Genomic DNA, 26,592 nt, shown 5'->3' on the forward strand with positions numbered 1-26,592 from the left:
TCCATGGAGTTCTCCAGGCCAGAACACTGGAGTGGGTAGCCATTCCCTTCTCCAGGGGATATTCCCAACCCAGGAATTGAACCGAGGTCTCCCGTACTGTGGACGGATTCTTTACCAGCTGAGCCACAAGGGCTCTGCCATTTCAACCAGTAGTAAATATGTGTATGTTTTATATTTTTTGTGCGAGGTCTTCAAATCGGATGAGTGTTTTAGGTTTGCAGCACACACACCTTGATCTACAGTGAGTCACATTTCAAGTGCTCAGTAGTCGCACAAGGCTAGCGGCTAGCATACTGGACGTATTACTACCCTTGCCTCTCTTGACATATGTTTACTCCAATAGAAATAGAAATTTCTCCATCCTGCAGCCATTCTTCCCTATCTCAGGACAGTTTCCTTTCCAGGTCTAATGATTGTAGGTGGTATTTATTCTATCCCAGACCTTCTCCAACTGTCCACTCTCAGTCTTTAAATAATCCTCAGAGTACCTACCAAGTGCCAGGTTTTTGTGTTAACTTATGAGGATGGAAAGATAAATATTACATAAACCTTGAAGTCCAGGAGCTCTCAGCTTAGTGGGAAATGTAGGCACATACAGGAAAATTTGGTCAACGCTATACAGAGATATGGCCTTCCCCAGTGCCTCAGCAGTAAAGAACCTGTCTGCAATGCAGGAGGCCTGGGTTCGATCCCAGGGTCGGGAAGATCCCATGGAGGAGGAAATGGCAACCCACTCCAGTATTCTTGCCTGGGAAATCCGATGGACGGAGGAGCCTGGCGGGCTACAGTCCGTGGGGTCACAGAGAGTCAGACACGACTGAAGCGACTTAGCACAGCACACACAGACACATGAGTGAAGGGGTGCACATATGCCGAGAGGAAGGAGTACCGTTTCCTCTCGGGTTTCTGGAAAGCATTCACAGAAGTGGGACAAGTGGATTAGGTTTCAGGGGATGAGGAAAATTCTGGAGGAGCAGCAAAAGGAACAGAGAAAAGCACGCTCAAGACCTAAGGATGACGATCTGCATACCTGGAAACAGCAAGTGTCCAGGAGCGTGAGAAGATGGAGGAAGGGCCTGGAGTGAGCCTGGCAAGGAGAGCTGGGCCCCAAATGTCCGGTGGCACGCTCAGAATCACTGTGCGGTCCTGCTCCGGGCGGGGAAATCCTAAGGCAGGTAGCAGCACAGACTGGAGAGGACAAAAAGAGTAAGCAGAGCCTGGACCACGGGGGAGTGGTGTGTCTAAAAGAGCGATGGGAGCACCCAAGTGAATGAGGGGAACGTCAGAGCAACATTTCCTGCAGACAGTCTCACAGCGAGGCATGATGATGGATCCTGGAAAAGGGTCTAATAGCTAACACTTTCTAGGCCCTAACTCATGGCACAGGGGGATCAGGGCCACTAGCATGGTATTTATAAAGGGCTATTGCACGCTATTACAACCTATGGGAATGAGGGAGCACCACATGGCCTCTCTCCCTGCAGGAATTAATAGGGTTCCCTACAGGTTAATTTAGGCACTAGGCAGAATCAAGCTAAGTTGCAGGACTGCCAGGAAAATCACCGGTTTATGAGACCTGGCAGACCTGGGCAGCACAATGTGCTGGTTTCAGTTCAGTCCAGTCCAGTCGCTCAGTCATGTCCGACTCTCTGCGACCCCAGGAACTGCAGCACGCCAGTCCTCCCTGTCCATCACCAGCTTCCAGAGTCCACCCAAATCCATGTCCATCGAGTTGGTGATGCCATCCAGCCATCCCATCCTCTGTCATCCCCTTCTCCTCAGGCCCCCAATCTTTCCCAGCATCACGGTCTTTTCCAGTGAGTCAGGTCTTCGCAAGAGGTGGCCAAAATACTGGAGTTTCAGCTTCAACATCAGTCCTTCCAATGAACACCCAGGATTGATCTCCTTTAGGATGGACTGGTTGGATCTCCTTGCAGTCTATGGGACTCTCAAGAGTCTTCTCCAGCACCACAGTTCAAAAGCACCAATTCTTCAGCGCTCAGCTTTCTTCACAGTCCAACTCTCACATCCATACATGACCACTGGAAAAACCATAGCCTTGACTAGACGGACCTTTGTTGGCAAAGTAATGTCTCTGCTTTTTAATATGCTGTCTAGGCTGGTCATAACTTTCCTTCCAAGGAGTAAGCATTTTTTAATTTCATGGCTGCAGTCACCATCTGCAGCAATCTTGGAGGCCAGAAAAATAAAGTCAGCCACTGTTTCCACTGTTTCCCCATCTATTTCCCATGAAGTGATGGGACCGGATGCCATGATCTTAATTTTCCAAATGTTGAGCTTAAAGCCAACTTTTTCACTCTCCTCTTTCACTTTCATCAAGAGGCTCTTTAGTTCCTCTTCACTTTCTGTCATAAGGGTGGTGTCATCTGCATATCTGAGGTTATTGATATTTCTCCCAGCAATCTTGATTCCAGCTTGTGCTTCCTCCAGCCCAGTGTTTCTCATGATGTACTCTGCATATAAGTTAAATAAGCAGGGTGACAATATACAGCCTTGAAGTACCCCTTTGGCTCATGCTCAAGCTGGCTGATTTGGCCTTGAGTTTTCTGGAAGGATAATCTGACACTCACTCAGGTAAGAACAGGGCAATAACAGCACTACGCTGACAGTTACAGGGAGGCTCAGAGATGGGTTCTCCTTTTATAGATGGGAAAGCTGGGGCTCAGAGAGGGAACTGGCTTACCAGAGATGGGTTCTCCTTTTCTTTTTTTAAACATTTATTGTAATTGAAGGATAACTGCTTTACAATATTATGTTGGTTTCTGCCCTATATCAACATGAATCAGCTATGGGTACACAAATGTCTCCTCCCTCTTGAACCTACCTCTACAATTTTCATTTTTCAAAAGGATCTAAAAATAGGTAATAACAAAGTTGAAAAAAATGTAAAAACCACTCAGTATTCTGTAATAACCTAGATGAGAAAAGAAATCGAAAAAGAACAGATACATGTACACTTATGGGCTTCCCAGGTGACTCAGTGATAAAGAATCCACCTGCAATGGAGGAACATGGGTTCAATCCCTGGACCAGGGAGATCCCCTGGAGGAGGAACTGGAAACCCACTCCAGTTCTTCCCAGGATCATCATACGGACAGAGGAGACTTGACCGGGGGTGGGGGTGGGGTACAGTTCATAGGGTTGCAAAGAGTCAGACACAGCTGAAGCAACTGAGTGTGCAAGCACATATGTACAACTGAACTACCTGCCGCACACCCAAAATCAATACATTGTAAATCAACCACACCCCAATCTAAAATAAAAATTAAATTTAAAAATAGTAAAAATTATGCTCAGCTTGCACCCAGCCACTATGTTAAAAGAGATTGCATTGAACCTATAGATAAGCTGAGGGGATACTGTCATCATAGCAATATTTAATTAACCATCTATTTTATACATAGTGTCAATTGTGTATATATGTCAACCCCAATCCCCCAGTTCATCCACCTCCTGTTCCCCCTTGGTGTCCATATGGTTGATCTCGATGTCTGTGTCTCTGTTTCTGCTTGGCAAAGAAGATAATCTAAGCAAATTTTTCTAGATCCCATATATATGTAGTAATATATGATATTTGCTTTTCTCTGACTTACTTTTTTAATTTTTTTTTATTAAAGGATAATTGCTTTACAGAATTTTGCTGTTCTCTGCAAACCTTTACATGAATCAGCCACAGGTACACATATATCCCCTCCCTCTTGAGCCTCCCTCCCACCTCCCTCCCCACCCCACCCCTCTAGGTTGATGCAGAGCCCCTGTTTGAGTTTCCTGAGCCACATAGCACATTCCCATTGGCTGTCTATTTTACATATGGTAATGTCAGTTTCCATGCTACTCTCTCCGTACATCTCACCCTCTCTTCCCCTCTCCCCGTAAGTCTATTCTCTAGGTCTGTTTCTCCATTGCAAACACATGAAAAGATGCTCAACATCACTCATTATTAGAGAAATGCAAATCAAAACCACAATGAGATATCACCTCACACCAGTCAGAATGGCCATCATCAAAAAGTCTACAAACAATAAATGCTGGAGAGGGTGTGGAGAAAAGGGAACACTCTTGCACTATTGGTGGGAATGTAAATTGATACAGCCACTATGGAAGATGATATGGAGATTCCTTAAAAAGCTAAGAATAAAACCACCACATGGCCCAGCAATTGCACTCCTAGGCATATACCCTGAGGAAACCAAAATTGAAAAAGACACAAGTACACCAAAGTTCATCGCAGCACTATTTACAATAGCTAGAACATGGAAGCAACCCAGATGCCCACTGACAGATGAATCGATAAAGAAGCTGTGGTACATATACACAATGGACTATTACCCAGCCATAAAAGGAATGCATTTGAGTCAGTTCTGATGAGGTGGATGAACCTAGAACCTATTATACAGAGTGAAGTGAGTCAGAAAGACAAAGGTAAATACCGTATTCTAATGCACATATATGGAATCTAGAAAAATGGTTCTGAAGAATTTATTTATAGGGCAGCAATGGGTTCTTCTTTTATAGATGGGAAAGCTGGGGCTCAGAGAGGGAACTGGCTTAGAAGGTCACATAGCTCATTGGCAGCATTCACCATTTGTATCAACAAAGCCACGGGGATATTGGTGCCACAGGTGCCATGGAGAAATGTTTACTTTTATAGCAAACTCAAGTGGAAAAGGAAAATTAGGCTAGAGAGACACTAGGCAATAAAACCATCTTTGTAAGCCAAAGAGATTTAAGTTAGTAGCAGTAAACAACGTACTCACATGGTGAAATATCTACAAAGTTTGGGTCGATATTGTGCAGCAGCTCCATTCTGGGGGACGGGCTTCCTTCACTAAAAAAGAATTTTTTAGAAAACATTAATTTCCTCTTTCAAATGGGTATGAGTAACTGTAATACTTGCTTTCCTTGTGCTTATAGGAAATAACAAACTGCCAGTTAACAACTCTGTCATGAATTCAGGGGCCTCCAAAATCTGGGGTTGTGCATCTTCAAGTCGTCATCGCTTGTCTACCTCACCACAATGCCCGAACGTTTACATAACAACTTCAGTGTCAAGCACAGGAAAGAAGAGTTCTGTGCCCCTTTGCAGTAAATAACGTGACCGTATTCAAACATGACCATTTGGTACAGCAGTGAAATGAGAACTCCAGTGTGGACTCCACACTGAACACTCACAGGGAAAGGAAGAAAAAGCATCTGCTAAGCGGCAGTGCCCATACCCCAGATGCAGCAAGCCTTTTAAATGAGCTCACGTGAGAAAAATGAGTGTCTTCCACATCTAAATTTACAGTGTGAAACTTATATGCAATATAAATACATATGAAATAGTTATATCTCTTTAAGACTTTTTTTAATTTTAGATATATGTGCAAATGCAATCACAACTCACATTAGTGTTGAAAACAAACTTGGAGAGCAGTTCAACCTGCTCATGTTTCAAATGAGAAAGGCACATAGTAAGTTATTGGCCAAATATTTGGTTGTGAGTGTTTTTAAAAAATTGGTAGCATAAACATTACCAGTTGTACACAGGATGTGCAAAAGCACCCACATCACTTTGATCGTATAGACCCAGCCATGTGGAAGAAGTTCTTAGACATAACTTCAATCGTTGGGAGACTTCGAAGGACTACTTGATAATACAACAAAAGGTTGCAAAGTACTACTAATACTACAGAATTTGTCCACATCTGAATAACCAATAAAGCCCCTGATGTAACCAAGAATACATACTTCAGTGTCCACATCCCAAACTCACAGCTAGTTGTCTACAGCAGGGGTTTAGGATTTCAAGGACTCGTAAATTTTCAAAAAAATCTGGGTTGTGAAGGGCAATGTTATATTTGCCAAGCAAGGAAAAGTTAAAACAAACCTCATGAATAAAAACCAAAACCAAAAAAACTTTCAACTACCATCACCATCCGTCATTTTACAAAATAAAGGTAATTTTAACAGCAACAAAAGTTAGGACAAATATAGTCTCAGAATAAGAAACAGTCCTTTAAAGTGAATATATTTAACTTCAGGATTCTATAAGATTTCCTTTTTCCTCTCTACTCCATAAAACCCTCTAACTAGAGGGCGGGAGGAAAATATACAGGAATGCTTCTAGACCTGGGGGCAGCTCTGTGCATGTCAGGGGCGGGAGGCTATTTTCTGGGACTCTTCATTTTCCTCCTGAGACATTTAACTAACGACCTGTATATCATGGAGACTGTCAAACAATCCAAAATGATAGGAACTAGGGTTTCATCCCAGAAGCTCTGAATGTATGTAGGGATGATAAGCACAAAAAAAAAAAAAAATGATGAGTATAAGGAAATCTTAACAGAATGGTGATGTCTAACTCAGGAGGTAAAAGAAAGCAAGCAAACAGAGCTAAAATCTGGTTGATAAAAATAGCAAGTAAGTCAGGAGGAGAAATCAGAATAAAAACATTTGAAAGTCTTTGTATTATTTGGAAGAGGATATAACTGTTCATTAAATTTAGATTTTAGCAAAGTAAAATTTACATGTTAAAATTTTAGGTAACTTAGAAACAAAGGTATGACTTTTCTGGACTAAAACAAAACAGAATTCATTCAATCAAAAAAAAAAAAAAAGACAAGAAAGAGGTGGAAGAAATCCCAGATTTCTCATCTTTATAAGTAGAGCTCACCGGAATACCCCAAAGTACTAGGCATGGTTAAATAAAAGATATTTTCCCAATAATTTGTAAATTTATCTGTGTATCATTCATTTCATTTTTTCATTATTCAGAAGAGCCACAGATATTGCAAAATAATGAAACTTAATAGCAAGAGATGAATTTTGAACACTAAAGGTTGTGAGTAATCCCATTGATGAATTATTTGCTGGGGAAAATCATTGCAGGTAGAATCTCATGATGCAGACAGGAGTGAAAAAACCAAAAGCCAACCAATCTTCTTAAGTCACGTACACAGTGATGCTACTTTTTAAAATCTACTAATCAGAATATTTTGATAAGGACGTGGTCAGAGATACAAGCCAAGGAAATACAAAATAAGACAAGTGAAGTGATTTAAACAATAACCAAACACCATTAGAGACTTCAAGTTATTAAATAAGTCAAGAAAACTACATGTACATTGAAAGGAACTGAATAAAGTATCACAAATCTTGGGCTGCATGTGTGCTAAGTCTCTTCAGTGGTGTCTGCCTCTTTGAGACCCTATGGACCGCCAGGCTCCTCTGTCCATGGGATTCTCCAGGCAAGAACACTGGAGTGGGTTGCCATGCCCTCTTCCAGGGGATATTCTTGACCCAGAGATCGAACCCATGTCTCTTAAGCTTCCTGCATTGGCATGCGGGTTCTTTACCACTAGGGCCACCTGGGAAGCCCAAACTTTAGGTTCAGTTCAGTTCAGTTCAGTCGCTCAGTCGTGTCCGACTTTTTGCGACCCCATGAATCACAGCATGCCAGGCCTCCCTGTCCATCACCAACTCCTGGAGTTCACTCAAACTCATGTCCATTGAGTCAGTGATGCCATCCAGCCATCTCATTCTCTGTCGTCCCCTTCTCCTCCTGCCCCCAATCCCTCCCAGCATCAGAGTCTTTTCCAGTGAGTCAACTCGTCGCAAACTTTGGGTTACCCCACATCAAAATATGAGAAGTTATTAAAATCCTTAGACAAGCTCATGTACCTATTCCCTGGGGCTAGTCCTTTGGAAAGTGATGGATTTTAGAAATATCTCCAGGTGGATTTTTTTTTAAATGCATACATATACGTAAAGGGAAGATGGTGATAATGGAAATATGATAAAATGTACCCCAAGCTATTAGCTGGGATGGGGGATGGGTTGGGACACTACAAGACTTTCGACAGTGCTTTATACAGTTGGCATGCATTGTTATTGTAATCAGGAAAATTTTAAGATTCTTTTTAAGGTAGTATATAAATTGTAAACTTTTTTTATTATTTCATAAAGACTTTAAAAAGCATGAAAAGTAAAAACTCAGATAGTTTACAGAATTTGGGAATTTAAAGACAGGAAAACGACCCATAACTATGTTGTACCTGCAGTAAACACATTAGTTGATTTTTAGAATTTAATTGCACGCTACTCACTTGTGCTATCACATACTGGTAATAACCAATCATGTGATTTCCCTCTCAGCATGTAGAAATGTCCTGGTATGTTTAAGATCCGACTTGCCTTTAACAAAAGGTAGAAAGAGCAGTAAAGGTATTATGGTCACTGGCTTGGTTCTCAAGTCTCAACACTTACGTCACTTCTTTCATTTTGGTAAAGGGTTCAGGGTCTCAGTGCCTGAGATGGAGGGAATAAGAGAAAAAAGAGAGGGAGATGTTAAGGAGAAAGGAGGGAGGCAGAAAAGCCAGAGGAGGAGGAAGAGGACGGAAGGAAAAGGAGATGTGGGTTTCCTGTAACAGTTACTCATTAAGCACAGATCACTAGAGCACTGACACACAGACACGACACACACACCCTGACTCCAGAAGGCACAGAACCCACATGGCTCATTTCAATGGAGACAAGTGTGTATATTGATGCTGAAACAGAGTAGATTCAAGTCACCTGGGGAAGAGCACGTGGAGACCAAGGCTGGTGGTGGGGGATGAAATGAGAGGTCACAAAGCTCGCAGAGTTCCAACTCTACGAGCTTTGTGACTCTGTCTAGGAGACACTTTAGAGTCCTGATTCTGCAAAGACCAGTGAGGGTAGAGAGACGCCGGTCGTAACAAGGTGAGGCCCATTGTTGGCGAGGGGAGGCCTTCATGCCCAGGAAGAACACCTCCCGCCCAGCTCAGCTCCCACTGTCTGCAGGCATTCAATCTCCCCAGAACTGAGTCCCTGGTTACTGGGAAGGATTATCTACTGCTGAATTAATACATTAACACTCCTTTTTAAATATCAAAAAACTCAGAAAAGTAGCTGCTGAACATTTTCCGATACAATTTAAAAACACTCTTCTCTCAAGAACTCACAGATCCTTGGCCACTTAAATTTGCATAGTCTCTAATAATCATATATTATAAAAAGAGATCTCACTCTTGTACCTGGAGGGGAAAATGCTTGGTCTCTCTCTCTCTTTTTTTTAACTTTTCCAATGTCTTTTTAGGGCAAACCTTCCCTACTGCTGTCTTACTCCCGTTCCTTCTCTGCACTTCCAGAAAGTTTTGACATCAATAATCTCCATCTGTTTATGCATGTTCCTCAATCATGTATGTTAAAAACAAAACATATTTTACTTTAAAATATCTTTTCTTCTTTTTGCCACGAAATGTCCCCAAACAGTATGTTTACACCAGTTATTCTCAATTTGTATCACATTAAAATCACCTAGAAGCTTCTTAAATCCAGATGCTGTACCTCATACCAGTAGCATCACTGTGGGTGGAACCCAGGCGTCAGGATAACTCCCAGATGATTCCAACATGCAGCCAAGACTGCGAATCACTGACCTGGGGCAGTGCTTCTCAAACTTTAGATTACTTGGGGCTCTTGTTAAATTGTGGGTTCTGATTTACTAGAGCCAGGGTGAAGGCTGTCCAGGAAACTATATTTTTAACAGGTTCCCCAGTGATACTGGTCTGAGGACCACACTTTGAGTAGTGAGACTGGTGGAAATTTCCTGGAGTCCTCTTACTGGGATCTGAACTTTTCTAGAGTTTCCTAAATTAGAAGCTGATTTAGATTAGAGCTGATTCTAGAGCTGTGATTCTCAATCTTGGCTACACAACGCAATCACCTGGGGAACTTTAAAAAATGCTGATGCTTGAGTTTCACCTAAGAGAATGATCTCATTGATCTGGGGTTCAGGTTGGGCATAAAGATTTACAGAAGTATCCAAGTTGATTATTTTGTCAAATTAACTTCACTGAAATATAACTTACAAACCATATGATTTATAATGTTTTCAAGGTACATCCATTTTACAGCATGTATCAGTACATCTTCCTTTTAAATGGCTGAATAATAGTCATCGTATGGATACATCACAGTGTCTTTATCTACTCAATTTATGGACATTTGAGTTGTTTCTACATTTTTTGCCTATTATGAATACTTATGTAAAGAATTTTGTATGGACATTTGTTTTAATTTCTCTTAGGGGTGTATCTAGGAGTAGACTTGCTACATCTACTTTATATATTTAAACTTTTAAGGACCTGCTAAACTATTTTCCAAAGCAGCTGCACCATCTTACACTCTTACAATTTCTCCCTATCCTCTTCTTAGTACTACTTATAAATGTCTGTCTTTTTTATTACAGCCACCCTAGCTGGTATGAAGTAGTATTTCACTGTAGTTTTGATTTACATTTTTCCTTTTCATATGTATATTGATCATTTATACAACTTCTTTGGAGGAATGTCTATTCAGATCCTTTGCTCATTTTAAAAATGGGCTATTTATCTGTTTATGATTGACTGCAAGTATTCTTAATATATTCTGAACACAAGTCCTATATCAGATACATGATTTGCTAATATTTTCTCCAGTTCTGTGAGTTGTTTTTTTATTTTCTTGATAATTATCATTTGCAGAAAAAAAAGTTTAAAATTTTGGCTTAGAACAACTTGTCTTTTCTTTTGTTGCTTTTGTTATTTTTTTCTAAGAAACTGCCTAATCCAAAGTAACAGAGTGTTACTCATGTTTTCTTCTAAAACTGTTATAATTTTAGTTATTACTTTCATGTCTATGATCCATTTTAAGTTAATTTCTGTGTATTCTGTGAGGTAGGAATCTAATTTAATCCTTTTGCATGTGAATATCTAGTTATCCCAGTAATATTTATTGAAAAGACTCTTCTTCCCAATTGAACTATATTGGCATCCTTGTCAAAAACACAACTGATTCTCCCAATTGAAAAGTGGGAAGAAGAACTGAATAGACATTGTCCCAGAGCGGAAACGCAGGTGGCTGACAGGCACATGAAAAGATACTCAACATCGCTAATCATCATGGAAACGCAAATCAAAACCACAATGAGATATCACTTCACACCTGTCAGAATGGCTAGCATCAAAAAGAATACAAATAACAAATTTGGTGAGGAAACAGAGAAAAGGGAACCCTCTTACACTTTTGGTGGGAGTGCAAATTGGTACAGTCACTGTGGAAAACAGAATAGAGGTTTCTCAGAAACTAAAAATCGAACTACCATATGACCCAGCAAATTTATGATTGCCAAGATATGGAAGTAAGTTTTCACCAACACATGGATGAATAAAAATGGAATACTATTCAACCCTAGAAAAGAGAGACATTTTGCCATTTGTAACAACATGGATGGACCTGAAAGGTATTATGCTAAGTGAAGTAAGACAGAGAAAGACAAATACTGTATGATACCATTCTACGTGGAATCTTAAAAAGTACAACACTTCAGCAAGAGGTGCTGGGAAAGCTGGACAGCTGCATGTAAATCAATGAAGTCAGAATACTCCCTCACACCATACACAATAATAAACTGAAAATTCCTTAAAGACTTAAATAGAAGACATGATACCATAAAATGCCTAGAAGATAATATAGGCAAAACATTCTCTGATATAACTTGTACCAATATTTTCTTAGGTCAGTCTCCCAGGGCAGTGAATAAAAGCAGAAAGAAACAAATGGGACCTAATCAAAGTTATAAGCTTTTGCAGCAAAGGAAACCATCAATAAAATGAAAATAACCTATATAATGGGAGAAAATATTTGCAAATGATGCTACTGACGAGGCCTTAATTTCCAAAATATACAAACTTAGTATATAATTCAATAACAAAAAACCAAACTATGCAATTGAACAATAGACTGCTGCTGCTGCTGCTGCTGCTGCTGCTAAGTCACTTCAGTCGTGTCCGACTCTGTGTGACCCCATAGACGGAAGCCCACCAGGCTCCCCCGTCCCTGGGATTCTCCAGGCAAGAACACTGGAGTGGGTTGCCATTTCCTTCTCCAATGTGTGAAAGTGAAAAGGGAAAGTGAAGTCACTCAGTCGTGTCCGACCCTTAGCGACCCCACGGACTGCAGCCTACCAGACTTCTCCATCCATGGGATTTTCCAGGCAAGAGTACTGGAGTGGCTTGCCATTGCCTTCTCCTGAACAATAGGCACAAGACCTAAATACATATTTCTCCAAAGAAGACATAAAAATGGTCAATAGGCACATGCAAAAATGCTCAATATCACTAGCTATTAGAGAAACACAAATCAAAACCACAATAAGGCATCACGTCACACTGGTCAGAATGATTATCACTGAAACGTCTAAGAATAATAAGTGTTGGAGAGGGGGTGGAGAAAAGCAAATCTTTCTACACTGCTGGTTAGAATGTAAATTGGTGCAGCCACTATGAAAAACAGTATAGAGGTTCCTTAGGAAGCTAAAAATAGAGTGGCAATACGATTCCACAATCCTGTGCCTGGGCATATACCCTGAAGAGATGAAAACTCTAATTCAAAAAGATAGCAGCCCAATGTTCATACCAGCACTATTTATAATAGCCAAGACATAGAACCAACCCAATGTTTACTGACAGATGAATACATATGTACATAAACAAAATGTGGCTTATATGCATATATATTGCACAATAGAATATTACATAGTCATAGAGAAAGAATGAAATAATGCCATTTGCAGCAACAGGGATGCCATATGAAGTGAAGTAAGACAGAGGACAAAAGTGTGATGTCACTTATATGTGGAATCTAAAAAATTATACAAATGAACCTACATACAAAACAGAAACAGACTCACAGACACAGAAAACAAATTTACGGGGACTAAAAGGGAAAGGGGTAAGGAGGGATTGATGAGTTTGGGACTGTTAGATACAAACTGCCACATAAGACTCATCAAGAAACAAAGGGAGAAGAACCAAATCAATAAAATTAGAAATGAAAATGGAGAGATCACAACTAACAACACAGAAATACAAAGGATTATTAGAGAATACTATCAGCAATTATATGGCAATAAAATGAATAACCTGGAAGAAATGGACAAATTCCTAGAAAAGTACAACTTTCCAAAACTGAACCAGAAAGAAATAGAAAATCTGAACAAACCCATCACAAGCACGGAAATTGAAACTGTAATCAAAAATCTCCCAGCAAACAAAAGCCCAGGTCCAGACGGCTTCACAGCTGAATTCTACCAAAAATTTAGAGAAGAGCTAACACCTATTCTACTCAAACTCTTCCAGAAAATAGCTGAGGAAGGGGAACTTCCAAACTCATTCTATGAGGCCACCATCACCCTATCCCAAAACCTGGTAAAGACCCCACAAAAAAAGAAAACTATAGGCCAATATCACTGATGAACATAGATGCAAAAATCCTTAACAAAATTCTAGCAATCAGAATCCAACAACACATTAAGAAGATCATACATCATGACCAAGTGGGCTTTATCCCAGGAATGCAAGGATTCTTCAATATACGCAAATCAATCAACGTAATACACCACATTAACAAACTGAAAAACAAAAATCATATGATTATCTCAATAGATGCAGAGAAAGCCTTCGATAAAATTCAACATCCATTTTTGATAAAAACTCTCCAGAAAGTGGGAATTGAAGGGACATACCTCAACATAATAAAAGCTATATATGACAAACCCACAGCAAACATTATCCTCAATGGTGAAAAACTGAAAGCATTTCCCCTAAAGTCAGGAACAAGACAAGGGTGCCCACTCTCACCACTACTATTCAACATAGTTCTGGAAGTTTTGGCCACAGGAATCAGAGCAGAAAAAGACATAAAAGGAATACAAATTGGAAAAGAAGAAGTAAAGCTTTCACTGTTCGCTGATGACATGATCCTCTACACAGAAAACCCTAAAGACTCTACCAGAAAACTACTAGAGCTAATCAATGATTACAGCAAAGTTGCAGGATATAAAATCAACACACAGAAATCCCTTGCATTCCTATACACTAATAATGAGAAAATAGAAAGAGAAATTAAGGAAACTATTCCATTCACTGTTGCAATGAAAACAATTAAATACTTAGGAATATATCTACCTAAGGAAACAAAAGACTTGTACATAGAAAACTATAAAACACTAGTGAAAGTAATCAAAGAGGACATGAATAGATGGAGAAATATACCGTGTTCGTGGATTGGAAGAATAAATATTGTAAAAATGAGTATACTACCCAAAGTAATTTATACATTCAATGCAATCCCTATCAAGCTACCAACAATATTTTTCACAGAACTAGAACAAATAATCTCACAATTTGTATGGAAATACAAAAAACCTCGAATAGCCAAAGCAATCTTGAGGAAGAAGAATGGAACTGGGGGAATTAACCTGCCGGACTTCAGGCTCTATTACAAAGCCACAGTCATCAAGACAGTATGGTACTGGCATAAAGACAGAAATACAGATCAATGGAACAAAATAGAAAGCCCAGAGATAAACCCACGCTCCTATGGACACCTTATCTTCGACAAAGGAGGCAAGAATATAAAATGGAGAAAAGACAGTCTCTTTAACAAGTGGTGCTGGGAAAACTGGTCAGCCACTTGTAAAAGAATGAAACTAGAACACTTCCTAACACCATACACCAAAATAAACTCAAAATGGATTAAAGATCTAAATGTAAGACCAGAAACTATAAAACTCCTAGAGGAGAACGTAGGCAAAACACTCTCCGACATAAATCACAGCAGGATCCTCCAAGACCCACCTCCCAGAATATTGGAAATAAAAGCAAAAATAAACAAATGGGACCTAATTAAAATCAAAAGCTTCTGCACAGCAAAGGAAACTCTAAGCAAGGTGAGAAGACAACCTTCAGAATGGGAGACAATAATAGCAAATGAAGCAACTGATAAAGGATTAATCTCCAAATTATACAAGCAGCTCCTGCAGCTTAATTCCAGAAAACTAAGTGACCCAATCAAAAAATGGGCCAAAGAACTAAACAGACATTTCTCCAAAGAAGACATACAGATGGCTAATAAACACATGAAAAAATGCTCAACATCCCTCATCATCAGAGAAATGCAAATCAAAACCACAATGAGATACCATTTCACACCAGTCAGAATGGCTGCTATCCAAAAGTCTACATGCAATAAGTGCTGGAGAGGGTGTGGAGAGAAGGGAACCCTCTTACACTGTTGGTGGGAATGCAAACTAGTACAGCCACTATGGAGAACAGTGTGGAGATTCCTCAGAAAACTGGAAATAGAACTGCCATATGATCCAGCGATCGCACTCCTGGGCATACACACCGAGGAAACCAGAATTGAAAGAGACACATGTACTCCAATGTTCATTGCAGCACTGTTTGTAATAGCCAGGACATGGAAGCAACCTAGATGTCCATCTGCAGATGAATGGATAAGAAAGCTTTGGTACATATACACAATGGAGTATTTCTCAGCCATCAAAAAGAATGCATTTGAATCAGTTTTAATGAGGTGGATGAAATTGGAGCCAATTATACAGAGTGAAGTAAGCCAGAAAGAAGAACATCAATACCGTATATTAACGCATATATATGGAATTTAGAAAAATGGTAACCTGAACCCTGTATAAGAGACTGCAAAAGAGACATAGGCATTTAGAACAGTCTTTGGGACTCTGTGGGAGAGGGTGAAGGTGGAATGATTGGAGAGAATGGAATTGTAGCATGTATATTATCATAAGTGACCAGTCCAGGTTCGACGCATAAATTTTCCTCTGTTCATTTCTTTGCATTTGTGCTTTTTTAATAAAATTCTTTTTTAGAAATAAAAAAAAAAACAAAAAACTGCCACATATAAAACAGATAAACAAGGTCCAACTATACAGCACAGAGAACTACATGCAGTATCCTATAATAACCTATAATGGAAGGAATTTGAAAAAGAAAAATATATACATATATATATAATATGAATCACTGTGCTGTATATCAGAAACCAACACAATATTGTAAATCAACTATGCTTCAATTTAAAAATAAAAAAATACAACAAACTAGTGAATATAACAAGGAAGGAGTGGACTCACAGACATATAGAACAATAGGACAAAATCAGTGGGGAGAGGGAAGGTGGGACTGGAGGTACAAACTATTATGCATAGTATTCTTGTATGCAAGCTACAAGAATATGTTGTACAACATAGGGGATATAGCCAACTTTTTATAATAACTATAAGTGGAAAATAACCTTCAAAAATTGTGAATCTCTACAATATATACTTATAGTTTATATAATATTGTATAGTAACTATACTTCAATAACAAACATACACATACATACACATAAATACAGCTGATTCTCCCACACAGTTTAGGATGAGAATCACCAATCTGATTGGGCACCACATCTGATTATATATTCTAAACTCTTGATTTTTTTCTGTAGAACAAAAAGATGAGGGCTAAGCTTTTAGAATATTTATGTAATGAGCCCAAGTATAATTCTATAAGACTTCCTTTCCGTCTTGAAAGGAAGGAAACTTCCTTCATCCTTTTGATGAAGGATATTGATAATTTCCTACATCCATTTCCTTTATATGCCCTTGAATAAGTACCTTGAACACAAACTTTTAGCATATGATACAATTTCTTCCATAAAGGTGTGTGTATCAAAGTAAGCTATGGGGTGGGGAAATGTTTTCTATATTCAAAACAGTTTTCAGCAATATCAAATGGATAATCATCACAATCTTTGCAGAATAAATAATGGCCAAATAAAACTCATTCAGTGTTCATGGGATTGATCACCGTTACAGCGTGGTAACTTTTATCTTCTAACATATCTATTGATATGTGTTTATAGGTAATGCTACAATTATTGTGGTTTTTCATGATTCTTTTGGATATCACACTTTTCACAAGTTTCATTTCCACACAAAAAAGCACTAGAAAGCGGACAATGTCAATTGCTTCTGTAATTTATGGTCTCCCCTCTACCAGTTCTGAAGGCTTCCCTGTCTCATGTGAAGCCCTGCACTGTTTTTAAGAGAATAGCCGTTCAGGGTCTGCATCTCAACTCCACAAGATTATATAAACTTGAGCCTTGTTTTTCTCTCTAGCAGGAGGTGGACAAAAGTACCTACTTACAAGGTTGTATGAGAATTAAGCAGGGAAACATATACAAAGTGCTTGGGCTATATAGTAAGTACTGAAAGACTAGAGATCTCTTCAAGAAAATTAGAGATACCAAGGGAATATTTCATGCAAAGATGGGCACAATAAAGGACAGAAATGGTACGCACCTAACAGAAGCAGAAGATACTAAGAAGAGGTGGCAAAAATACACAGAAGAACTATACAAAAAAGATCTTCATGACCCAGATAATCACAATGGTGTGATCACCTAGAGCCAGACATCCTGGAATGCTAAGTCAAGTGGGCCTTAGGAAGTATCAGTACGCACAAAGATAGTGGAGGTGATGGAATTCCAGTTGAGCTATTTCAAATCCTAAGAGATGATGCTGTGAAAGTGCAGCATTCAATATGCCAGCAAACTTAGAAAACTCAGCAGTTTTCCACAGGACTGGAAAAAGTCAGTTTCCATTCAAATCCCAAAGAAGGGCAATGCCAAAGAATGCTCAAACTATTGCACAATTGCACTCATCTCACATGCTAGCAGAGTAATGCTCAAAATTCTCCAAGGTAGGCTTCAACTGTACGTGAACCATGAACTTCCAGATGTTCAAGCTGGATTTAGAAAAGTCAGAGGAACCAGAAATCAAATTGCCAATATCGGCTAGATCTTCAAAAAAGCAACAGGGTTACAGAAAAACATCTACTTTTGTTTTATTGACTATGTCAAAGCCTTTGACTGTGTGGATCACAACAAACTAGACAATTCTTCAAGAGATGGGAATACCAGACCACTTGACCTGCCTCTTGAGAAATCTGTATGCAGATCAGGAAGCAACAGTTAGAACCAGACATGGAATAACAGGCTGGTTCCAAATAGGAAAAGGAGTACGTCAAAGCTGTATATTGCCACCCTGCTTATTTAACTTATATGCAGAGTACATCATGAGAAACACTTGGCTGGATGAAGCACAAGCTGGAATCAAGACTGCTGGAAGAAATATCAATAACCAGAGACATGCAGATGTACCACCGTTATGGCAGAAAGTGAAGAACTAAAGAGCCTCTTGATGAAAGTGAAAGAGGAGAGTGAAAAAGTTGGCTTAAAATTCAACATTCAGAAAACTAAGATCATGGCATCTGGTCCCATCACTTCATGCCAAAAAGATGCGAAAAACAGCGGAAACAGTGACAGACTTTATTTTTCTGGGCTCCAAAATCACTGCAGATGGTGACTGCAGCCATGAAATTAAAAGATGCTTGCTCCTTGGAAGAAAAGTTATGACCACCCTAGACAGTATATTAAATAGCAGAGACATTACTTTGCCAACAAAGGTCTGTCTAGTCAAAGCTATGGTTTTTCCAGTAGTCATGTATGGATGTGAGAGTTGGACTATAAAGAAATCTGAGTGCCAAAGAATTGATGCTTTTGAACTGTGGTGTTGGAGAAGACTCTTGAGAGTCCCTTGGACTGCAAGGAGATCCAACCAGTCCATCCTAAAGGAAATCAGTCCTGAATATTCATTGGAAGGACTGATGCTGAAGCTGAGAAACTCCAATACTTCGGCCACCTGATGTGAAGAACTGACTCAATGGAAAAGACCCTGATGCTGCGAAAGACTGAAGGTAGGAAGAGAAGGGGACGACAGGATGAGATGGTTGGATGGCATCACTGACTCAATGGACATGAGTTTGAGTAAACTCTGGGAGTTGGTGATGGACAGGGAGGCCTGGTGTGCTGTAGCCTATAGGGTCGCAAAGAGTTGGACATGACTGAGCGACTGAGCTGAATAATCTGGTAGCTTAAAACCAATGAAACACCTTTTGTTGCGGAATTCAGATCCTGACTCTGTAAACATGGAAAGAATATAATCACAGATATAAGACTACAGCCTAGATAAGCTACATGAATAACATGTAAAACAATGGAACATTAATATTCCTATCTTTCCCTCTTTCTTGGCAAGAGTTCCCCTTAGAAATACACTGATGTAGCTATAACTTTAATTTCTAAGACATATTATGATATTCTTTTCCAAGTGAAAGTCTCTTTTGAGAAAAGCATCAGTGTCAAATACAGCCAAGTCACACAGTACACTCATGAACTGCATATAAAAAAGGATACATTGCAATTTGTTATCTAGGAATTTCCCCAATGTTTTGAATTAAGCATATGGTATAGTTTAGCTGTATGTGCAATATTATCTTCATTAAACTGTTGATTACATCTGCAAATGTAAATCTAAACATAATGACTGATGATATTCATGGAAAATGATTTTCCAGTAATCACACAAGTTCATGAAATGCCCTGATTTTATTATAGCAGGTGTTTTTATTAGGGCAAATGTTTGGGCTCCAGGTTGATAGGAATGAAACAGAGCCATCTAATCAGCTTCTTTAAGCTAGGCACTTTGGGGGACTGATCAGAGATTCTCTCTTCCTGCACAGTGCTCACTCCCTGCCCCAGAAGACAATAATGGTCACAGTAGTAAGTACCATGACAGGAAGGTTTATGCAAACACAAAGAACCGTAACATGCCCACCAGTATGGTGCACGTGCTCAGTCGCGTCCGACTCTCTGAGACCCCTATGGACTGTAGCCCCCCAGGCTCCACTGTCCATGGGATTTTTCAGACATGAATACTGGAGTGGGTTGCCATTTCCTCTTCCAGAGGATCTTCCTGACTCAGGGATTGAACCAGCATCTCCTGCATTGGCAGATGGATTGTTTACCACTGAGCCACTTGGGAATATGGAGTGGAGGTTGTTTCAGCCAAGTTCGTTTTAATAATAATAGCGAGGATTTAGAGAGCATTTATTATGTGTGCCACACCATTCCAAATGTTTTGCATGTACTATCTCATTTAATATTCTACATTATGACAGATACAACCTTGGCACAGAGCAGTTGAGTGACTTACCAGGTCATGTGTTTGGGCAGGTGACAGAACTGGGTTTGGAACTCAGGAAAACTCCTGAATTCCCCACGCACAGCCAGTATGCTAAATTGTCTCCTCCATCAAATGTAGACATGGAATCAGTATCGTTTAATATATTTTACATTTCCATTCATTCAGCTTATTTTTAAGGATCCATTAACAAATATCTCTGTTTACTTCAAATGCCTCTATTAACAAAAGAATTAATAATTTTTCTCCATCTTCTTCTCTTAAAGACATATAAAATCGTATATAGTTGTCTCCGATGCCATTTCATTCAGCTCAGTTCAGTCACTCAATCATGTCCAAGTCTTTGAGACCCCGTGAACCACAGCGCGCCAGGCCTCCCTGTTCATCACCAACTCCTGGAGTCCACCCAAGTCCATGTCCATTGAGTCGGTGATGCCATCCAACCACCTTATCCTCTGTTGTCCCCTTCTCCTCCTGCCCTCAATCTTTCCCAGCATCAGGGTCTTTTCCAATGAGTCAGCTCTTTGCATGAGGTGGCCAAAGTATCGGAGTTTCAGCTTCAACATCAGTCTTTCCAATGAACACCCAGGACTGATCTCCTTTAGGATGTACTGGTTGGATCTCCTTGCAGTCCAAGGGACTCTCAAGAGTCTTCTCCAGCACCACAGTTCAAAAGCATCAATTCTTCTGCACTCAGCTTTCTTTATAGTCCAACTCTCACATCCATATCAGAGAAGGCAATAGCACCCTACTCCAGTACCTTGCCTGGAGAATCCCATGGACGGCGGAGACTGGTGGGCTGCCGTCTATGGGGTCATACAGAGTCGGACACGACTAAAGCGACTTAGCAGCAACAGCTGCAGCACATCTACCCATGACCACTGGAAAAACCATAGCCTTGACTAGACCGACCTTTGTTGGCAAAGTAATGTCTCTTCTTTTTAATATGCTGTCTAGGTTAGTCATACGGAGAAGGCAATGGCAAGCCACTCCAGTACTATTGCCTAGAAAATCCCATGGATGGAGGAGCCTGGTAGGCTGTAGTCCATGGGGTCGCTAAGGGTCGGACACAACTGAGCGACTTCACTTTCACTTTTTACTTTCACACATTGGAGAAGGAAATGGCAACCCACTCCAGTGTTCTTGCCTGGAGAATCCCAGGGACGGGGGAGCCTGGTGGGCTTCCGTCTATGGGATCACACAGAGTTGGACACGACTGAAGTGACTTAGCAGCAGCAGCAGGTTAGTCATAATTTTCCTTCCAAGGAGTAAGCGTCTTTTAATTTCATGGCTGCAGTCACCATCTGCAGTGACTTTGGAGCCCAGGAAAATTCAAGCACAGGCAGCTGTGATGGTGCATAAGCTCAGCTGAGAGGAGCTACCCCAGGCCCGAGGTCATGGGCAGCGGCTGGGAGGAGCTACCCCAGGTCTGAGGTAAGGAGCAGCGGCTGTGCTTTGCTGGAGCAGCCGTGACGAGATACCCTACGTCCAAGGTACGAGAAAACCAAGTAAGACGGTAGGCACTGAGAGAGGGCATCAGAGGGCAGACACACTGAAACCATAATCACAGACAACAGGCCAATCTGATCACACGGACCACAGCCCTGTCTAACTCAATGAAACTAAGCCATGCCATGTGGGGCCACCCAAGACGGAGGGGTCATGGTGGAGAGGTCTGACAGAATGTGGTCCACTGGAGAAGGGAATGACAAACCACTTCAATATTCTTGCCTTGAGAATCCCCATGAACAGTATGAAAAGGCAAAAAGATAGGACACTGAAAGATGAACTCCCAGGTCGGTAGATGCCCAATATGCTACTGGAGATCTGTGGAGAAATAACTCCAGAAAGAATGAAGGGATGGAGCCAAAGCAAAAACAGTACCCAGTTGTGGATTGGACTGATGATAGAAGCAAGGTTCAATGCTGTAAAGAGCAATATTGCATAGGAACCAGGAATGTTAGGTCCATGAATCAAGGCAAATTGGAAGTGGTCAAACAGGAGATGACAAGAGTGAACATCGACATTCTAGGAATCAGGGAACTAAGATGGACTGGAATGGGGGAATTTAACTCAGATGACCATTATATCTACTACTGTGGGCAGGAATCCCTTAGAAGAAATAGAGTAGCCATCATGGTCAACAAAAGAGTCCGAAATGCAGTACTTGGAGGCAATCTCAAAAACGACAGAATGATCTCTGTTCGTTTCCAAGGCAAAGCATTCAATATCACAGTAATCCAAGTCTATGCCCCAAACAGTAATGCCATTTCATTATTCAATTTTAATTTACCCAAATTTCATGTCTTCTCGGTTAGTTTTTTTTTTTTAATGGGGCAGGGATACACTGATCAGTAACTAGTTTCCAATATGCTATAAATATTTTCTAAAAGTCTACAGTTTCAGACACTGAGATCACAGCACTGTCCATTTATAAATAGAGTTTCCAGTTTTTGACTTTCATTTTCCAACTAGTTGAAGGGTGGGGCACTAAAACATTTCCCATAAATAAATGAAGTGCTATGATATTCTACACTTCTTTTACCACTAGCTGTTGACCATCTGTCATAAAAAAGACACACCCTGGAGGACAATCTCAAATTTTTAGAAACAGAAATAGCCATGGCAATATTTCCAGACATGAAATTTTGAAAAAAAATATTATTGATAAAAAATCTAAGAAACACCCATGGAGTAACTTCCATCCTGTTAACTTTCTGTAAGAATTATCATCACCCCTTAGAGTCATGTTCGACTCTTTGCAAACCCATGAATCATAGCACGCCAGGCCTCCCTGTCCATCACCAAATCCCGGATTTCACTCAAACTCATGTCCATCGAGTCAGTGATGCCATCCAGCCATCTCATCCTCTGTCGTCCCCTTCTCCTCCCGCCCCCAATCCCTCCCAGCATCAGAGTCTTTTCCAGTGAGTCACCTCATCACATGAGGTGGCCAAAGTATTGGAGTTTCAGCTTTAGCATCAGTCCTTCCAATGAACACCCAGGATTGATCTTATCTTCCCCTAAATAGCAATAACCTCAGATATGCAGATGATACCACCCTTATGGCAGAAAGTGAAGAGGAACTAAAAAGCCTCTTGATGAAAGTGAAAGAGGAGAGTGAAAAAGTTGGCTTGAAGCTCAACATTCAGAAAACAAAGATCATGGCATCTGGTCCCATCACTTCATGGGAAATAGATGGGGAAACAGTGGAAACAGTGTCAGACTTAATTTTTGGGGACTCCAAAATCACTGCAGATGGTGATTGCAGCCATGAAATTAAAAGACGCTTACTCCTTGGAAGGAAAGTTATGAACAACCTAGATAGCATATTAAAAAGCAGAGATATTACTTTGCCAACAAAGGTCCATCTAGTCAAGGATATGGTTTTTCCAGTGGTCATGTATGGATGTGAAAGTTGGACTGTGAAGAAAGCTGAGCGCTGAAGAATTGATGCTTTTGAACTGTGGTGCTGGAGAAGACTCTTGAGAGTCCCTTGGACTGCAAGGAGATCCAACCAGTCCATTCTAAAGGAGATCAGTTCTGGGTGTTCACTGGAAGGACTGATGCTGAAGCTGAAACTCCAATACTTTGGCCACCTCATGCCGATGAGTTGACTCACTGGAAAAGTCCCTGATGCTGGGAGGGATTGGAGGCAGGAGGAGAGGGGACGACAGAGGACAAGATGGCTGGATGGCATCACTGACTTGATGGACATGAGTTTGAGTGAACTCCAGGAGTTGGTGATGGACAGGGAGGCCTAGGTGCTGTGATTCATGGGGTCTCAAAGAGTCGGACATGACTGAGCAACTGAAATGAAGTGAACTGAACTGAACTGAAAGCTATTGAGTTGTTATTAATACTATGTTCCAGGCTCTGTGCTGTTTCATACATATTCTTTCACTACATCCTCAAGTAAGTGCCTATGAAGTGGGCATCACTAATGTTACATTTTACACACAAGGAAACTGATGCTTGGAGGCATAAAGTAACTTGCCCAAGATCACAGAAATAATAAATGGAAAAGACCAGATCTGAACCGTATCTAACCACAGAGTTCACATTTTCACCCATTACACCAGTGGCATTACTCCCAGGATATATTTTCTTTGTTATGTGGGTGACGGTGATATTGTGTTTGTGTAAATTCCATGCTCCTTTAAAAGCCATCTTAACATGCAAATGTTACCATGAATAAAGTGTTTAGCCATGGAAATCAAAACATTTTGACTAAAATTGGTGAGGAAATACATAACTTAAATCCACCTGATGTAGAGTTTTATATGAGAGAAATTTTTCTTGTACACCTTTATTAAGGAATCATTAAATATTAAAGTAGGCTACTCTCAAAGATACAATATTATTCAGAATAACTGAATCACACCTTTATTATAATCTTTTCCTATTCATTATAAAAAATAATTGGTAGGACTTCCAGGTTAGTATCAGGGCAAATCAGCAGAACCTAATATCCCTTTTTTTCCAATTTCCATTATATTACCCATGAAGAATTACAAAAAGATGAAAACTGGCAACAGTGTTGGAAACTAAAGAGAAGACCAGATGCCAAAGTCCTGAGGGGATTTTCATGCCAGTGCTGAAGAGATTAACAACATATTCTTGGATTCGAACAGACGAATCAAAACCTGGTCCCAAAGAAAACAGAAAAAGATGGATTCACTTTGTCTACGTCTAGCTATAGAACTCAAAGTGAAGTGAAAGTCACTCAGTCATGTCCAACTCTTTGAGACCCCCTGGACTATACAGTTCATGGAATTCTCCAGGCCACAATACTGGAGTGGGTAGCCTTTCCCTCCTCCAGGGGATCTTCCCAACCCAGGGATTGAACCCAGGTCTCCCACATTGCAGGCAGATTCTTCACCAGCTGAGCCACCAGGGAAGCCCAAGAATACTGGAGTGAGTAGCCTATCCCTTCTCCAGTGGATCTTCCTGACCCAGGAATCGAACCGGGTTCTCCTGCATTGCAGGCAGATTCTTCACCAACTGAGCTAGGAGGGAAGACCACAGCTTAGGCCTTAGAGGTCACACTAAACACAAGTGGGCAGGGATTTCTCATCAGCTGGCTTCAGAGTGGGCCCAGCACGCCTTTCGTCCCTCACCACTGGCTTCTTCCCTCTCTCTGTCCCTCCAGGCAGCAAACACGAGACCAACCTGGGAGGAAACAGAAGAAATTAGGCAGCTAGGTCGCATCCCAAATGTGATGCAGCCAGACAGAAAATGTCTGAAACAACCCTCAGAGCACTACATAACTATGGACACAGAGAAGAAGCTCTTTTTTCAGAAAGGGAGCAGTAGGGAATCAAAAAATAATGCATCACTTCTTAAACATTTTGCATCAACTTAACAAATATATATATATATATATGATATATACATATATACAAACACACGCATATATATAGATGTATATTCACTTGACTGAAGTGACTAAATATATATAGACTTTGAATGCAGAGGTACTGGTTGGTGTCGCTATCATCTTTGCTTCATAAGCCATTTTTATAACGCTTCATTTCCAGTTTCCAGGGCCATTTTTCTTACACTGGAGCAAGAGCCAAAGAATGTGTGAATTTCCAGATTTCCATAGGATAATGGTGGCCATCTATATTTGAATCTCTCCACACATTACCCTTAAAAGACATACTGAAAAGGAAAGAAAGTAAAATTACCCAACACTCAAGCCTACAACATAAGTGGGAGACAGAACATGTTCAAACCTGGATGGACATGGGGAAATAGCCATCTAAGCCCTGGAGGGTCAGTGCTGGTTCCCACCTAGGGAAGGAGTCGGGCTGGGATTGTGCCCAAGAGGGTGCAGGGGTCCAAGAGGGAAAGGGACTCAGATTGTATCTGACAAAATAAACCCAGAAAGAGAGGCCCCCACACTGAGGGACCAACACCAGAAACTCTGAAACAAAGACCTGAAGGTACCCCACTGTGCATCTGGGAAAGTGACTCAGTTTGGTCACCTTTGAGAATTACCTAGTAAAAGTCTTCAACTTGAAATAATACTAGTGATAACAAAAACCTTCCAGACCTCTAGGCAAAAGGACCAACTCACTTGCAAATGAAATAAGATCCAGGTCACATGAAATTTATCAACAGTGACATACGAAACAAGTATACAGTAGGGTAACACTGTCAAGAAACTCAAGGACAAAAGCATGAGACAAGGATCTTATATCAGTTCAACTGTTTTGGTATTATCAAGGCTGTAGGAGTGGCTTCAATACCAAGGCAGAAATTCAAAGAATCCTGAGAAATCTATTAAAAAATGAATTCCTCCAACTAAGAGACAAATGAGAACACTTTAGGAACGGACAAGTGTTTAGCACAGAATATATTATTATAGATCTAAGACAAAAGCAAACTTGTGGACAAGGGTAGAAGAACAGCATTATAATAGTATATGCTCAGACAAAGCAGAAATAATACAACAAAAAATAGCACTGAAAGAGAAAGGGAAGACAAAGGGTAGCATTGAGTAACCGGTTGATGTTCTTATAGGTAATAAGTAGAAGTCAAAGGTAACATTTAAAGCTGACAAACCAGACAGCAGAACCTAAAAAGTGATTAAGAGAATTACATAACATATT

General features: G+C 40.4%; 1 protein-coding gene across 1 annotated transcript in view; it reads right to left on the reverse strand.

Annotated features, from left to right (window-relative positions):
* The window catches only part of ARSB (arylsulfatase B), a 172,061-nt gene that overhangs the window by 59,425 nt on the left and 86,044 nt on the right, over positions 1–26,592 (reverse strand). Inside the window, exon 6 of the mRNA XM_055435619.2 lies at positions 4,779–4,849. Within this exon, the coding sequence (XP_055291594.2) occupies positions 4,779–4,849 (71 nt within the window). The remainder of the gene's footprint in view (positions 1–4,778; positions 4,850–26,592) is intronic.

The sequence above is a fragment of the Moschus berezovskii genome, chromosome 9, assembly GCF_049115385.1.
Source record: "Moschus berezovskii isolate FMDL1 chromosome 9, NW_MosBer_1.0, whole genome shotgun sequence".
Lineage (NCBI taxonomy): Eukaryota > Metazoa > Chordata > Mammalia > Artiodactyla > Moschidae > Moschus > Moschus berezovskii.